The following is an 18,015-nucleotide window of genomic DNA, read 5'->3' on the forward strand; positions in this document are numbered from 1 at the left end:
AATGCCGGTGTGGTACCAAACGTAGGCTCTGGAGTAGCTGGGGGAGGCGAGGAATCCAGCAGCCAGGTATAAAACAATTGGTAGACCAAAACACACAGGATTGTCAGATAAAAACAAAATAAAAACAAGCAAATGTTTCTGAAATTGTCAGCAGAATGAGCTACTGTTCATTTTGGCTAAAGGAACAATAGAGACAACGACGGAGCAAAAATCAACAGAGATCCAGAGGGCAGCGACGGCTAGTTTCGCCAGCGTTCACCCGATCGGACTGTAACATGTCCGGACCCGACTGTAGTAGCGTGTAGGGGAGTCGGAAGATATGCGGGGAGGACAACTGCAATGTGGAGGAGCGAAAATGTGGGAAAGAGCAAGCCAAGTGCTTGCACTGCAAGGGAAATCACGATTCAGGGTTGGCACAGTGTCCAAAAAGAAATGCGGATGAGAAAGTGAATAAAATGAGAGCAGAAAGGGGATTGTCATACACCAAAGTTGCTAAGAGAGATGACGAGATGTTGTCAGTGCAAAAAAAAAAGGAAAAAAAGAAAAGAAAAGAAATTGAAGCAGAAAAGAGCTGATCAGAATACATGGACAAAAAAAATTGGCATGCATTACAATGGTCATAAATTGTGCTACTGAAGTAAAGGGGAAGTCGGAAAGAATCAAGACTGTGCTGGACGCTGCCAGGAGATATGTGAATGTTTTGGACATATCTGGAGAACATCTAGTTGTTACACTGTGGGAAGGATTTGCATCAACTCAGACTGGGTCTGGGTTATAGACCGGACAATGTCGTGGATGTGGACCACTTTGGGTGTACAATGTATCAAAACTGTGACGTTTTTACATTTCAGTAGGTGGCGGTAATACAACATTTCGGATGCCAACCGCCAATTAAAAAAAAAACGAGAAGAAGAAGAAGCGGTTACGATTTCCTGGGCACCGCTGACGTCCCATCCATTTTTCCTCGATCCCCTGAGCCAATGCTGGCGTGCAATGGCGGCGTACCGGGGATCCTCGTCCAGATGGGTTTTCACCCGGGAGCAATTGGAAAACACGCCGTCTCGCCGCTGCGGAATAGAACCGGACCGGGAGCTGTCTTATCGGCAACAATCCGCAAATCTTATCCAAGACATGGGCCAGAGACTCAACGTGTATCCTTTGTAAACAAGCTCAGCGGACTAAGTTTGGGAACAGACATGGCGCTCACTGTTCAGTGAGGGCCCGTCAGCTAGTTTAACCTTATCTGGCAACTCGAGGAGGTTAAGGGCGCGATGTGGCGCTGGTATTTCGTTGACTTTTCTCTCCAGACGTCGTGTTAACAGTCCTAAATCAAACCGATCCCTGCTGTAGTTTGTTTATATTGTTTGAAGCCACCTTTCTTGGTAACAAGCGGTCGTGATATTCGAGGGCCGACTGGCGAGGTTTGCTGGCCTAAGTACCTTGTCAGCAAACCACATTTACCATGCGTTAACAGCCAAAAGGCTTTGAAAACTAATTTATAAGTTCCCTGTACCAAATACAACGTTATTTGCTTGTTATCCGAATAACTCAAGTGTCAGATATCGAACTTTTCTTGGCATATTATTGCCGTTTGGTCCCTAATGGTGAGCTAAGTTGCTCGCTAGCTAGTCGACGTTCATTAATTAACATTAGCTAACGTTGATGTCGTCGTTGCTGACATTGTGCGACTGTCCAAAATCTTCTGCAATGAGATCAAATCATGGCTTGTCAACTGGTGGTTCATCAGCTAGCTTGTCATAAATTAAAGACTGCAGTGTTAATCCCGTCCTTGTGAACCAATGAGCAGACATTCATAGTGAAGTTTATTTGTGTAGCCCAAAACCACAGTTACAGTTACATCACTGCCTTCCTTGACAAATCCTCCAGGTCACAATTAACAATCAACACAGCAATTGTTTACATGCATAGATTCTATATGCACCACTCTTTCACCAAATTACATAGAAATGTAAGTGATCACACGTACAATAGTGTCTTACTGTATTGTTTGTTACCTGTCTGGTAGGACTTTAGTTTTTATCATTTCTTTTTTTTCCTCAGATAATTTCTCCAACCACATTATTCCTGGCTGCAAAAGTGGAAGAGCAACCACGGAAACTTGAACATGTGATAAAAGTTGCACATGCATGTCTAAACGCCAAAGAACCACCGCTAGACACAAAAAGTAATGTAAGTTTGGGTCAACCTGGGTATCATACTTTTTTAAATGAATCTTCTGTTCCCTGTAAGTTTCTCCAGTTCTCTGTGGTCATGGTTTGCCTACATCTAATTGGCTGCACAAAGATCCCTTTCCATGTCAAAAGGATCTACACTTCCTGCTTTGGCCTCTTGTTGGTGTGTACTAAGCACCTTTTCCCACCCCCATTCTGCATTTAAAGTAACAGCCTCTCTGTTTTGGCGATTGGGGGTTTGGTTAATAGACTCATTACAATTGTCATGTAATGATTGTCTATCAAACTTCAGGCATACCTCCAGCAAGCTCAAGAGCTGGTGATACTTGAAACCATAGTGCTGCAGACCCTCGGTAAGTAACGGTGACTAGAGTGGATGACTTGAGAAAGAGAGTACTTGATCGTAATCGGTATTATTGGCTTATTATCAATAAGAATATGGTATGACTGACCTCTTGTTCATTGCAGCCTGTTGAGAGTAAAATGTCCTATGAACTGCTGAATTGGGTCGCTTATTAAACAGGTTTTTGAGCAAATCGTGTGAAGGTGACATGCCATTCTTGGTAGCGATATTCTTGTAGTCTTTACTAGGATGGTGTCTAGGATACTGTGTATGTCCCGTCAGGAATTTTTGTGGATTCTCAGCAAATCGTACTGCCTTCCATTCTGTGGTCACTAACAACGGTTTTTACTAGTTGCAACTGTTTCTTGTGTACAAATTTTGAACTATATGCAACACTGGGATTTATACCCAAAATGCAGAGGAGATGCAACAAGATATTTAATTGATTATTCAGTTTAATCATCTAAACGTTGTGAGCTATAAGAAGTGCTGAGTCAGATTTTATTTGCTCAGTCACAAAATGACATGTCACCTCCCAACTGTGTCTGTGTTGAACTCACCTGTCGTGTATTTTGTTCCAGGCTTTGAAATTACTATTGAACACCCACACACTGATGTGGTGAAATGTTCCCAGCTAGTGCGAGGTAGAGGCTTCCTTCTTTGATCTTTGTGCCCTCTGCTTTTGTCTGTTCCACCTCAGATATGAGTGGGAGGGGGATTATGGGAAGGGGTGTGTGTGAGGAGGGTGATTTTAACATTACATAACATAACTGCACACCTGTTGTGTTGATGACCTCTCATGTCCATTGTCCTAATATATGACAAATCAATTTTGCATTAAAAAGACTGAGTTTATATCTATCTATAGATAGATAGATAGATAGATAGATGTATAGGCACAGACTAAGCCAAATCCTGGATTGAAGCCTAGTCAAATTTGACTGCAGCGTTTAGCTCAGGAGTAAAATATGTATTATTCAAAGAAGGTTGAATCAGTTCATCTGGATACGTTTATTGACAGATATGTTTCATCACTCAACTAAGTAACCTCTTCAGTCTAAACTGACTGCAGGTATCCCCACTCCTTATAAACAATACAGTTGCATAATGACCGAAACCAACAACCAGTTTCATATGCAAATATGAGTGCGACCCATTAACTAGAGTTTCGGTTCAGGGATGGTCGGTCCCTCTTAACATGTCTATTAAAATTCTAGTCAACAAACACCCTTATGGTCATTATGCCACTGTATTGTTCATAAGGGTGGGGATACCTGCAGTCAGTTGTGACTGAAGAGGTCACTCAGAAGAGTGATGAAATGTTTTTCTCAATAAACGTTGTGTCCAGATGAACTGATTCAACTTTCTTTGATTAGATACTACCAACTCAGAAATAAGTGGCATTGCAGACGTTTCGGGTGGCTGTTGGGCTCCTTTTCATTCTCCAATTTTAAATGGTTCCACACTGCAGGTGTTTTAGCTGCTTGCTAACTTTACACTTGCTACACTGTTAAGTTGTGTATTATATCCATTTGACACTATTGACAGCTGGCATAGACTTTGCACAATGGGGCATAAATAAAGGATTAAATTTGATGGGGCTTTATATCAACAATACCGTTCACAATTGAGATATGCCTTGATTGGTTCTGATGCCAATCTTTCAGACTCAATCGGGACATCCCCAATAAACAGTGTCATGATGAAATCAGAATGGAAAGAAATGACTGTATATTTGATATATCCAAGATTCCTGCTATTTTCATTCTTATTTTTGCCTGTTTCATGAAGTTGCAGGAGAGCTCAAGAAAAGGAGTAAGAAAAACTTAAGGTCACGGATTAGGTTTAGACTTGATTCAGTTTGTTCAGAGAATTTTCACCAGTAGACAATGCTACAATTGTATTGTAAGCTATACCTGTACAAGTACACTGCTGGGTTAAAACTTTCCCAGAGAAATGTAAGCCTTATCATTGGTTTGGGTTTATTTTCTATCTTACATTGTTGGCTAATCAGCTTCAGTGGAATGTAATTTTCATACTTGACCTTGGTTTAATCTTTATCTTGGAAATTAGCTAAAAGGTAATTCGTAATGAAAAATCAGACCTTGCTCTTTGGCAAGAAGTTGTAATATTTTTTTGTGTGTTTTTTCTATCCGTCTCTTTCCCTGTCTTTTCCCTCTCTTGCCCCCCCCCCCTTCACAGCAAGCAAGGATCTGGCACAGACTTCCTATTTCATGGCTACCAACAGGTTGTTATCCTGCCCCTCCTTTGTTGCACTGTGACTGCACACCATAGCTTCCAGTAATGCAGGGTACCCTTTCAGTGTCCAACGGGCCCTACTTGCGCTGGTGGTGACTGGGACGCTTGCCTCCTACCCCTGGATGCCCCTCCCCTGTACTGGGGGGGTGGGACAGGGTGGCTTGTAGCGTTACCGACCCCAGTTGCAGTGCGGTGTATTGTACAAGGGACCAGGAGTTGGCACAGATGGGTTGAATGCAAGATGTGAAGTGTAGTGGTGCGCTTGAAACCCACACGTTTGCTCGGTTGCGAAAAAGTGCATATGTCTAAAAGAAAAGACACTTTGGTAGCCTGAAAATAACAGCTAAAGATTACACAGATGTAAACATTTCGTAGAAGTGCCTCCGGTAAGTACCGCTATTTAGTTTTTGGTGTTTTTTTTTTTTGTTTGTTTTTTTTTTTTTTTGTTACTTTTCCATACTCATTTGTTTTAAAGGCAGTATATCGTCAAATAGATTTTATCTTCTAGTGTTTGCTTGTTTTTAATGTGCACTTTCTAGCATTCAACATTCTAGCTTAATTAATTGAAAATGAAAATGAGACGATGCAAACTTGTGCATGGATACCCATTAAGGACCTGCACTGTAGAACTCTTAATAAATGACTGTTATTCACTACTTCTTGTTTGCTGACCACACATGATTTAATTTCTTATGTGTGATTATAGAAGGCAGATTTTTCAGGGAAGGGGTAAAGGCTACTATTGACAGGTCTCTTTCATAGCTAGCTGGGTCCTCAAAGGGTTTATATGAAGAAACTTTATTTAAAAGGGATTTGCATGAATATTAAATACGCACCCTTTTTGTCTCCAGTTAATGTGATGTGCAATGTCTGGATGCTGACTATGAAGCGTGTTGGGTATTCTACACATACTGCAGAATTTCTTATATGATGTATCAAAAGGCTGAAAATGGGAGCAAAGAAATGTTCTTGAAAGGGCTTAATACACCAAATTTTCCCTCCATTTATTGAGTTTAGTCACTGAGACTCAACTGCCCACCATTTAAAGAATTTAAGATATAAATATATTGGAAATAGGCTCATATATTAACAGCAGCCATCAGCCAAATGTTGGTTATTGTTGCCTGACTGGTGGCTTAATTTAACCCCACTTTGATCTGCAAGGCCAGATTCCAGGCATTGTACTCGTCTTTGCAAAGGAGGCTACCATCCATCTCTTACCAAATTAATTTGTATAAAGCAGCATTGCACAATGAAAGCAATGCTGGATATTCAACCTCGAAGCTGATATTTGCTTAGACTGTTGTCCATAAAAATCACGAAATGTTGCTGGGCTTTCAGGTTTCACATCGTCCAGGTTGTCATTTCAGAATCTGTAGCACCATAGCGTTGTGAATATCCAATAATGGTTGATATGTCTACATGACATATGCGTCTACCGTCTACAGGGGTGAAAGAGTTCAATTGACTGCCAAAAGGTGTGTGCCAGCGCTAGATCGTGAAATTTAAAAAAAAAATCTTATTTTATTTGGCTTTAACTTTAGGTTAATGTTTGACATGAATTAAGAGCACTCCTTTCTGTGGTAAATACTTGGATGGTAGCCCTTTGTAAATTTAATTTGTAATGTGCAGTCTTGTTAACTAATTATGATCACTTCTTGCATGACCCTTTTTCTCTTTCACAGTTGTAGCACATACCCAGACTTATGTAAAGTGATAATTAGTTGGCCTTGAATCATATGTCACTGTGTGCATATACTATTCAGGGAAAGTTCTCATTCAGAATGCCTGAACATTTTCATACTGGGTGATCCCAGTTAGAGACTACCCCTATCTGTGGTAGTTCTAGTGCTATCTATTCAACTATACAAGGCCACTGTAACATATTCTGTAAAAGGGATAACTTAACACTAGAACGACCAAGGCGATCATTTTCACCGTTTTGAATTTTCAAAGTTTAATAACTTTGAAAAAGATACAGACCTGCCGTTCCCCGAATGCTCCTAAAATTGCCTATATTTGCATTAAAATTAGTGTTGGATCAATTGCACAAAAAAAAAAAGATCTAACTGAAACGACCGTGCGTAATTTGCGCGTCATGTCACTATTTATGACGTGTGTTGGTCGCATAATTTCCTTCGTGATATTCATTGTCCTAGAAACAGGCTAGCATTCTCCAGTGCAAGGTAATAGTTTAAACTTGATTTTTGATTATTTACAACATGTCTGGGTACAGCCGCCTTTACAGACGCACCATGACTACCACCGAGGCGTTGCGGTATTTACAGGCATTGGACAGCGGCAATGTTAATTTTGATGTCAGTCGTTTCATAACAGACACACTAACAAAATGCGTTAATATCTCCATTGGGTATTTATCTTGACAGAATATAGAGTTTAAAAACCGTGGGCCGTGTTCTAGTAGTTTTTAAGTTCTGGCCGTTGTTTGGGACTGTTTCAGTGGTTATTTTCAGTTCTTTTTTTCACATTTTATAGGCCTTGCTATGTTTGTTAGATTAGCAATGTGTGTTTTCCGTTTTGTTTTTCAGGTAATATTTTCACATTCAAGTTCAACCATGTCTCTCTGAAGTTTAAATTGTTTAAAAATAGTAGTATAGTTGTTAAAATGTTAATTTTGGTGTCAGTTGTTTCCTAACAAACATACTAACATATGCAATGCATTAATATCTCAACTGGGTATTTATCTTGACAGAAAATAGAGTTTAAAAACCGACGGTCATTTTGATTGCCCATGGTCGTTTTAGTTAGGAGTGATATCCCGGTCGTTCTAGTGTTAAAGGGCCAATGTAATGGTGGCAAACCCCCAATCCCCCATCCAGTTATTTTGAAAATGATGCATTGTCACATGCACCTCCCATGTTAGCTGTTGCTTGTATCCCCCCCCCCCCCCATTCTCCTCCCTCTAAACTAGCCAGTCATTTTAAAGAATGAGATTTGTAACAGTATTGCATAATTGTGCAGCATTATTGTATTCATTTTAAGATGGCATGCCTTTTCTGTTGACACTTTAATTCGAATAGCCCTTTCTAGAGTTCAATGTTTGTTTTGTTGTACAATTATTCATTATTTTTGTTTTCTTCACCAAAGAGGACTTTTTAAGTTTATAATGGTGTAAAACCCTAGACTGTCATCCCTTAATGGTTTGCTAGTTTGTTTGGTTTCTGTGCTGCTTGATATGAAGCTGTCAGTGAAATAATGCTGTCTGCTCCTTTTGTGCTTTCTCTTCTCTTCTCTCCACATGTTGTCCTTCCTGGCGTGGCTTGGCTGATCACTCACCATACAACTATGGCCCTACCACTCTCTCTCAACACACACACACCCCTGCACATTCATTCTCGCTCACATACATGTGGGATAACTTCTCTTGCTTGCACATGCACCTCCAAAATCTTGTGCATACCCATATACACATCCATACACACTTGGCAGTCTACACCTCACCACCTTCTGTCTCCAGTATAAGCCTACGGTGATCGCATGTGTGTGTATCCACCTTGCATGTAAATGGTCCAACTGGCAGATCTCCGTCTCAACAGATGGGAAACCCTGGTGGCAGTACGTGGACAACTCTGTCACCCTGGAACTTCTGAATGGTAAGAGTCTTCTTTGTCTGATTGACATTAGGAATGCTAATTTTGGAGCTCTTTCTAGATTGACCTCCAGTCAAATTGAAGGTGCAGATGTGTAATTTGTATCTGCATGCTTACCTGCAGTTCAGGGATCTGAAAAACTACCTCAAACCAAAATAGACCAGAAAAGTGCACTCAAATAGAAAGCTAGCAGACACCAGCACATTTCCAAACCATTTCCAAATGGCATCAGTAGGTATAGTTTGCCATGTACTGCAGGTCCAAATTGTCTTTGCGGGTGGGAATCACGGGTCTTCAGACGGTAACAAAAATACTCAGCAGGCCCAGGGACTGAATCTTTGAATGTAGAATTCCAGGGGTGAGTGGGTGCTGATGGAGGTATTTACTTTGTTCAGTCACTTCCACTTTACTGATATCTATCATTTTCTGTAAATAATATTTGTGGTGTTTACCTAATATTGCCAGACTCGAGGTTTATTATGGTACAACTGTCTCATTAGAAAACTAAATTCACTCAGTGGTGAAACATGTTAATAAATGTCAAGCTGTGAGGGGGGAGGAAGGCAAGGGGCAAGAAAAATGTTTTGAATTTCTTTAACAGTCAAATATTTGAACCATCTGTGCTTAAGCTTTTTTTAAAAAAAGAAAAGAAAAAGAAAGTCATTCATGAGTGATACATCATCTTAAATTCATGTCTTAACACCCTTAGAGTTGACCCATGAGTTCCTGCAGATCCTTGAGAAGACACCCAGCAGGTTGAAGAGAATACGAAACTGGAGGGTGAGATTCTATAGGCCTTATGTATACAACATATACAAATAGTGTTTTACTAGTTATTACTTTTTATCATTTGATTGACTTGACGTAACACATACAGCATGGAATATTTTCGCCTTTGTGTAGCCTGCCTGAAGAAATCTTTTTTTCTTGTCTGTAAATTAGATGATCTGTGGTACTGTACACAGGACCCTGCCCCATACAGTTCTGGTCAACATTGACACCCCTGATTTTTTTTTAAATAAATTTGTACATCATGTACAGTATCAACTTCGTATCATCACAATATTTTAATAGTATATCCAAAGTTATTCAACAAAAAAGATGCATTTTCAACTTAAATGTAGGGATTTCAAAGAATAAACAAAATATGACCTGGGCGTCATTAAAGGCATCCTTGCCTCATATTTGGTTGCACAACCAAGGTCCAACGTTAATGTTTTTTTCGCTTGCCCAGTCGGGCAAGTGGGTCAGACATCTACTTGCCCCTATACAAATTGTTTTATTTATTAGCGGTTATCAAATGACAACAAAGACTATAGTTAATTGTCATGTTTAATCTTTATTTAAGTAAATGAAACATAAGGGCACAATGTGTAACACATGGGTAGCAACAAACATTCTTTGCATATAGAAAATGGTATGACCCATCCCGTCCGTCCTTCTCCCCAGAGATGGACTCATTAACTGTGATTGAGCGAGTGAACTTAACAGTGTGTTAGTGAGTGAAAGAACAGGCTATAACAGATTCTTCTCATCTAAAAACCTAATGAAACCATACAAATCTTAATTACACCGATGTAATCTGTGCCCTACTGACAGCCATCTTGGTACAACACGCTCCTCATCGAAATTGGCAACTGCTGGCCCTCAGTGCTAATGTATAGCAGTTTCCACAATCTGTCAACTGAAAGGTTGCTCTGCCAATCTGTTTTAATGCGCTTCATGGCACTGAAGCCACGGTCACAGGCAGCGGTGGATAGTGGAAATACGAGGATCAGCTCAACCACCATCAGCAGGTTGAGGAAGCTCTACAGCCTGTCAGGGTCTGTTAAAAGTCTGCCCATACCTTGCTTTGTTGGACCTGGGGCAGCGCTTTGATCACCACATTTGTGCTTGGCCACTCCTGGTGCCTTGCCTGACCCATCACAGCCCACCCTATCCAGTATGTCAGCAAAGTGGTCTGTGATGACACAGAGATGGTGTGCTCCGTAACTGGCCAGGGGTCTCATTTATAACCATTGTGTACGCACAAAACGGAGCCTGAAAGAGGCATATGCCACTTCCCATACAAAATTTGTGATCTATAAAAACAAACTTGACAGGAGAATGTGCGCACCTGTATGTAAACGCAGATGGTGAAGTGGTGAATGGAAGCCAGATTGTATAATGATGCCTCTCACACATTTAAGTCCGATTTTTTGTTTTTTTTGTTTTTGGGCACACACCATTTTCGGTCTTTGTGCGCACGCATACGTAAGGATCCTACACACTGTTATATAAATGAGACCCCAGGTCTACCTCCTCTACGGGCCACTCTTTCGGGTCCAACAAACTCGCAGCTGCCTGAAGAATCTTGTAACTCTCCAGATCCTTGAAACGGCTCATCATGCTTTTGATGACTGCATCAAGATGTTGGCTCTTCAATTCATCGACATAAAATTTAATTTTGATATTTTTAAAGCCAGGGACAGTGTGCAATTAAAATGTCAAGCAGTGAACATGATTGAGTGAGCCCTTTTATGAACAACAGGCTAATTTAACTATATCAACAAATACTCTTATTTTCCCTTTTTCCATTTGCTACCTGTTGAATCTATCCCTGCTCTTCTGGCTAAAGCTCCGCAGCAACACTGCATGGAACTGGCCATCTGCGGAGTCCTGAAGAAAGCCTTGAAGGTTCTCTCCAGCTGCCGAATGCATGCTTGTGAGCATGAGCAGTGCAGTCTCAAAGGCCTGTAAGGCCTTGGGGAGTGTAACATTGTCCTCCTGAAGCTTCAGACTTGGACTGCAAAGAATAACGATGTCACTAATACTAACACTACACTATACTAATCACTCAAAACAATACAGAGGAAAAAAACTGACCAGCTCAAAACTTTTAAGACATCCTGTACCAGGACCATAAACAGGAGGTGGCTGTAGTCCTTCAAGATCTGGAAATACTGTTTGGCTCTCCTGATCATGTCTGCACTGGCAGATCTAGAAAAAGTGCACACATCAGTTGTTCAATAGTGAGAATACAACCCAGTAATGCAAACTGAAAAATAGGTGACTCTTTGCCACAGCAATGACTTGCCTTCTTTCAATGGTGTTCTCCATATGTGCCAGCACCAAAGCATAGTCCTTCATGAGGGTCTGAAGCGCTCTCTCCATATGTGGGCGCCACCTTGTTCCCCCCCAGATTGGTCAGCTCCCAGATCTTATGCTAGAGGACCCCATTTAGCACTTTGAGCTCTCTCCAGGCTTTAGGCGAATACTGTACTGAATGTTACTGTTTGTAGAGGCCTGAAGAGAAGGATAAATTAGTATAGACAATAAAACATTACTGGGTTAAATTTACATTAATTCATGCAGTAACATTTACATTCTTCATTCTGGCATCCATGGCTGCCAGTTCTAGTCCATGGGCAAAGCACTAATTGTTAATGAGGCAGGGGACTTCTTCCCGGAGTAGAGACCCCCCACACGCCTCCCGACCATCACGGAGGCTCCATCAGATCCAAAGCCGACTAACTTCTGCTTCCACTCTAGGAGGCCAACTTTATGAAATATTTTTCAGAGTGACAAGTTCATTATGTCCATTTTTTTAACTACCATCAAACATCTATTTATGAAACATGAGAAAAAAATCAACAAATTTTTCTTCAAATGAGTTGAAAACTGAACTTACCAGCATTAATAGCTGCACAGTGTCCGAAAGCAGTGGCTCGGTGGAGTACTTCTACTGTCAAGAACACATTCTTTGGTTCCCCATCTTTCAGGACCCTGACACTCCGTACACTCCCTCTGCCAGGACACTGAGGAACTTGGCAGCTCTTAGGTCCTCCAAGAATGGTTCCCAAAGGTCGTCAAATATGACCATGGCAAACCTTAAGAGAGACAAATGGATAGCTTTCATGAATCCTAATAGAATTCCCGGTCTGTCACTCACAACATTTAATCAAAATTCATTCAGCCACCTTTGTTTTTAAGTTACCTTTATTTATCACCTTGGGGAAATTCAGTTACTGCAAACTAACCTATCCTAGCTGTGATCTGTGTGGCTAGGAGCAGTAGGCTGCTGCCTTCATGCTGCACCTGGGGACCAAGTCCAGTAAATTTTAAATCATAGCCATACAAAATTTATAGAATAGTACAGACCTAAGCCCCCATACACGCTACATTATGCGATTACACATCCCTGACAGGACGCGTAATCGGGGCAGGCTAGGCTAACTGCTAGCCCATGCAGACCGGCGGTTCTGACAGTCATCCTGGCTGGCGTTTGTTCCCTTGGACGGTGATTTTTTTTTTTTTTTTTTTTTTTTGGTTTGGATCTATGTGTTAGTTTGAATATGTGTGTCCTTGTCGTTCTTGAATGTGTTTTTGTCTATGTTGCACTGCTGTGGACTGGGGGAAACGGCATTTTGTTTCACTTCATGTGCGCAAGTACATGATGTGAAATGACAAATAGTGTTCCTGATCTTCTGGGTCAGCAACACACACACTTCGTAAACCTTACACTCACTCACAGTTCATTTTTTTGAATGGCAAAATACAAAATCAACTTTTTCTGTTTCATTAATTTATGTGAGTACCATGTTTTTATGGTGTTGTTAATTGCCCATTACCTTTTCACGGTTGTGATCTGTTCGAATGATAAGCTATTCATAACACCAGATGTAAAATAATCAGTTTGATCAAATATTTTTCTGTAAAACACAAAATGGAAAATGAACTGTGAATGCAAGGTTTGACTGACAGAGTGATAAATAGTGTAACATTAGATCGATACTTGCCTTCGACAAGCCATGTCGATGTGGTACTGCATGCCCAGGTCAGTCCCATTCTCCTGTTGAAGAGCAATCGCACTGGAGTACGCAGTGAACCGCTGTGCGTTTTTAAAACATGATATGCTGTGGTGATCAGTTCAGCAATTACCTGACCTGCCTGGGTGTTTCATGTTTCGTACAAGCACCGGCAAGGCCCCGGAGGAGGGGTTGTCGGCAGCCGTCTTAGCTGCCATGCAAGCCAGATGCTGTCGGCTCTTGTTATGGCTCTCCACCAATGTTTTTTCTGAAACTTGATGTGCCTTTGAAAAACAACCCCATTTTATCCGCCTTGCTCTCAAACTTCCAGCGTACTGTGCAATACATAGTTGGAGTTTCGCCAAGATCCTTTAATGCAACCCAATTAAACTCTTGTTCCCAGGGTAATTGAAACACTCTCCTGCACTTCAATTCATGCATTTTGTCTTTATCCGCCACCATTTCTTGTGAGTGACAAGTCTGACAGCCACGCATCACATGACTAGCCTACTCAATTCTTCATTGGCCAATGGTGTGTGCCAGTATTCTCCGATGCGTGCAAGGGGAGGGGGCTATACTGTGTGCCAGTGAATGAGAACATAATTGATACGATGATAACTGGGGGGAAAAAAAAGAAACTTTTTTTTTAACCACTTGCCTGATTGGGCAAGTGAGTTGCTAGATTTACTAGCCCGACGTGGTAATCAGGCAGTCCTTATTGTTGAACCCTGACAGCCTACAAACATTTCTTGTAGGGTTGGGCTGATATATATATATATATATATATATATATATATATATAAAAAATCAAACCTGTTTGATATTAAGCCAAACACCAAACCATTATACTGAATTTTACCACTAGATGTTGGACTTGACCCATCATCTGAGACTGAATGAGTGTAGTGACGCCATGTGAGCTGGTGGCAGTAATGCACCACCGCCAAAAAACACTAAAGTATCATGTTTACATGTTGCCTTGTCTGTTTTTTGGCTACCCTCTTGTTGGCTTCATATCCAAAATGTTGTCATATTAGTGCAGTTTTTGTTTTCTATGACACTAATTCTGCTATGTCTCGTCCCTCTCGTCACCCCCAAACAAAGTAGGCAAATACGCCGTGCGCATCCTTTCCCCACCTATCTGTACTGAAATTTGATCTCTTGGTTGCCAGGCTTGGCACTAATGGCACTTTTCCATTGTGTGGTACCGACTTGACTGGACAGTTTGCGCATGACTTGACAGACAAGAGACTCGGTTAGTCAGTTTATAAACAAACAATATTATGTTAATCATGTTGCCATATTGCTTATTAGTAACGCGATACAAGTTGGATTTAATGGTGTGATGCTGTCGGCACATGTTGCTGATGTCAGCTACTTTTTAATTTGCCAGAATGTCTCATAATGGCCGAATCGGCCGAAAAGCTGCTGACAGAGGTCCGACTAGTGCCGACAGTGTGTGACACACCGCAAAAACTAGGGTCACAGACACTCCCCGACGGCCCAACATTGGCTGACTGTCGGCCTGGTGTGTCAGGGCCCTTACAGGTAAAGGTGCCTTTGGTCTAGCTACACAAGGGTGAGATGTCCCGTACTCTTTTACGTTACCTCATGCCTCACCTTCAGGGAAAGTGGTTGGAGCCATTACATTTCTAGGCAAATGACTTTTAGTTGTTCTGCAGGAAAAGCTAAGAGCCAGGAAAACCCTGATAGTGAACATATGCAGCCTGTCTGTACATATAAATATACATATGTACACAGTAGCTAATTGCTCAAGTTACCACTTGTAAGATATATTGTCCTACATCGGTGTGCCCTAAAATCAAACAGATTTCTCTACAGGTTCATATTAACTGTCCTGTTTTCTCTACTGAACCTTAGGCAACACAAGCTGCCAAGAAGCCCAAGTCTGATGGCTCCCAGTCAGCTGACGGCTCCTTTGTTGGTCCCTCCATGCTCCAAGACCATTCCATGGGTGGTCCCTCCACCTCCAGCTCCACCCTCTCTGTGCCCATGCCCAGCAGTTCAGGAGAGAACTCTCTAGCTGGATCGTACAGTCTAACAGGCCCCACTGACTGGGTGCCGGTGATGTACGCCCCAATCATTATAAAACAAGAACCCCTCAGCCCCCCTCACCTGGGGGCAGCACTGTCCTTACAAACTGCCACTTCCTCCTCTTCCTTGCTACAGCAGCCATCAATCAAGATTGAGAAACCACTGGACTTCCATGCAGTTAAACATGAACACAAAGTATCTGGTGGGGGTGGAGGGAACAAGCATCAACCACCTCCCCTGTCTGCCTTTCCTCCTCCCCCCACCCAGCCTTCCCCGAGTCCCTCCCCAGCTCAAAAGCTCTCACTGGACAAATACAGAGAGAAACATGCAGCAGAGCTGGCCGCTGCAGGACAGAAACGCCGGCTGGAGCAGCACGGAGGAGCAGCAGAATGTGATCCAAGAGCAGATTCCTCCTATACCACCCCCTCCTCCTCTTATGCGCCTTCCTCTACCTGCCAAGTAGGAAATAGAAAACACTCACAGCCCCACCAGATGTTTCAGCATGCTTATGGTGGCAGCAGCAGTACCACTGCCTCCCCTGTGAAAGTGAAACTTCCCTCGTCATCAGGGCAGGAAAGGCGTCACCACAGCGATAAGCGAGAAAAGGGGTCTGGCTCCCTCAAACTCCGCGTTCCTGTCCCCATGTCGAGCAGTAGCTCCCAGTCGGACAAAAGTGGACAGCTGAGCAAGGAGGAGCTGAAGATCAAGGTATCATCAACCGAGCGCCACAGCTTGGCATGTGAGGGCGGGGCAGCAAACAACAGCAGCAGCAAGAGTAAACATTCCAGCCCAATGGTGAGCAAGGAGAAGCAGCATCGGGGAGGTGAGCATGCTCCTCACCGTCACCACAAGCATGGTCACAGCCAGTCTCTTGCACACAGCGGCAATGGGCGGGGGGGGCCCGAGTTGCATGGGGGCATGGGAGGGCTCCTCCGGAGTCCCCTGGGACTGGTTGGCATGGAAGGGGCAGGCTTTGCTCCTTCTGGAACCACCTCTTCTTCCACATCTTCATCATCTCGTAAGCGGGCATACCCTGAGGCCATCCACAACAACCACTCCTCCTCGACCTCCTGCTCCAAAGTGAGCAAAAGCTCCAAGGGAGGAGCCAGCGCTGCAGGTACCTCCTCATCCCCCTGTTCTCCTCACTCTTCTCTTCTACTGCAGTGTATGTCTTCTGGCTCACGGCTCAATGGCTAACCTCCTTCTTTCCCTCCTTGCTTCCTTCCTTCTCATTTCTCTTCCTCCCTTACTGTTATACTCAGGTGGGCTGCGGGCCTCTCAGCAGTACCCTCCTCCCACTGAGCCAGCACATGAGGTGGGAGAGCAGAGACACTGAGGGCCCCCCGCTCGCCAAGGAGCTACAACACAAGTCAACACTTTGGAAACTGTTCTCACTTCTGCTTATAAGTGCCCCAAGATATGAACTCAAGATGTGATGAAAAACCCTTTACTTTAAGACAGAAAAAACACATTGGTATTTTCGGACACACGTTTTTGAGAGAGATTAAAAACAAAATTATCATTTGATGGAAAAATTATGCTTCCTGATTGTGAGATATCTGGACGATGATGCTCAGTTTCTATCCAGTATGTCAAATTGCTGCTTTGTTTCCCATAGTCTCCGAATGTTGGTGCAAACGCGTGTTTGAGTGTGTTTTCAAAGACTGATCCCTTCTTTAGTTTCAGATCTCTGTGGGGGATTACAGAAAAGTATTATAAATACAGAAAAGGCATGGAAGGTGCAATTTTTTTATTTTTTTCTCTTACTTATTTAATAGCATTGCAACAATTGTACACAGGAAGTCAGTTGCCAGCTTTTGGATGGAGCTGAATCATATTTAAGTTCTGTTTTGCTGGCATTCCGTTTTGTATAGTCACTTTAAGCAGATTTTTATTAGGGATCGATTTTATTTTCTTCAATGAGTTTCGTCTTATTTCATTTCTTCAAAACTGTACGTATGCTCTGCATGTTTCAATCATCAAAGGGATATAAAAATGGAACGCTGACTCGCTGTTTACAGAAAGTGGAGATAAATGTACATACGTTTTTGTATGTTTAAAAAATGGCTATACAATGACTACTCAGGTTTGGAGCTGCTTGTAAGTATAAAACGATGTCTATATACCTATAAAGAAACACTCAAGACTATTGTAACTTGATGTAGGAATTGGGCATCACAAGGTGACTGACTGCAGCATTCCAGTGGTGTGTGGTTTTAGAGCCTGTAATTGGCTCTGGTCGCCTATAGAGGATGCCATACTGTAACTTTCCATTGCAGGAATTTGATGAGGAAGACCCCTCAGCAAAACAGGCACATCCAAAACCAACATGTCATGTTGTCAGTGATGCAATTTATACCGATATAATTATTTTTTTGGACCTCCAAGAAGACCTTAAGCTGGATGCCAAAGGCTGTGCCTCAATAAAAAAAGTCAAGAACAGTAATAGTGATGTTTTTGCTTTGAAGTGCATTTAAAATTAATGACTTGGCGCTGTAGCCCCTGTAGATGTCACTAAGGGATCATAATTTGCAGTTAATGAACCATGTACAATAGGGCCACCTTTGGGATTAATTCTATCACAGAGACAGTGGTGTCAAGTGGCATGACTGGCTGTACGCAAACTGACCAAAAGGGGTTTGCGACTTTGTATACAAAAGCATCTGCTCTTCGGATAACCGCAACCACTTTAAAATCATTAGCATCCTCAGGCTTGTTTACTGTCAAAATGATGATCTATCTGGTCAATGTAGTCTTAACACAGGTCA

General features: G+C 42.2%; 1 protein-coding gene across 1 annotated transcript; it reads left to right on the top strand.

Annotated features, from left to right (window-relative positions):
* The first annotated feature begins 975 nt into the window (after positions 1-975).
* Positions 976-16,487, top strand: ccnt2a (cyclin T2a). Its single transcript, XM_056289313.1, has 9 exons — positions 976-1,151; positions 1,888-1,969; positions 2,062-2,190; positions 2,485-2,545; positions 3,117-3,179; positions 4,738-4,783; positions 8,245-8,408; positions 9,115-9,185; positions 15,074-16,487. The coding sequence occupies exons 1-9, from the start codon at positions 994-996 to the stop codon at positions 16,442-16,444; spliced, it is 2,145 nt and encodes a 714-aa protein (XP_056145288.1). The 5' UTR covers positions 976-993; the 3' UTR covers positions 16,445-16,487.
* The last annotated feature ends 1,528 nt before the right edge of the window (positions 16,488-18,015 follow it).

This window comes from Lampris incognitus, chromosome 11 (genome assembly GCF_029633865.1).
Source record: "Lampris incognitus isolate fLamInc1 chromosome 11, fLamInc1.hap2, whole genome shotgun sequence".
In the NCBI taxonomy this organism is placed as follows: Eukaryota; Metazoa; Chordata; class Actinopteri; order Lampriformes; family Lampridae; genus Lampris; species Lampris incognitus.

Bases quoted from the DNA above. Each gene is read 5' to 3' on its own strand.
- ccnt2a (XM_056289313.1), top strand. From the start codon at position 994: ATGGCGGCGTACCGGGGATCCTCGTCCAGATGGGTTTTCACCCGGGAG. The intron at 4,784-8,244 runs GTTGTTATCCTG...CACACTTGGCAG, and splicing joins TATTTCATGGCTACCAACAG to TCTACACCTCACCACCTTCT. The intron at 8,409-9,114 runs GTAAGAGTCTTC...TAACACCCTTAG, and splicing joins CACCCTGGAACTTCTGAATG to AGTTGACCCATGAGTTCCTG.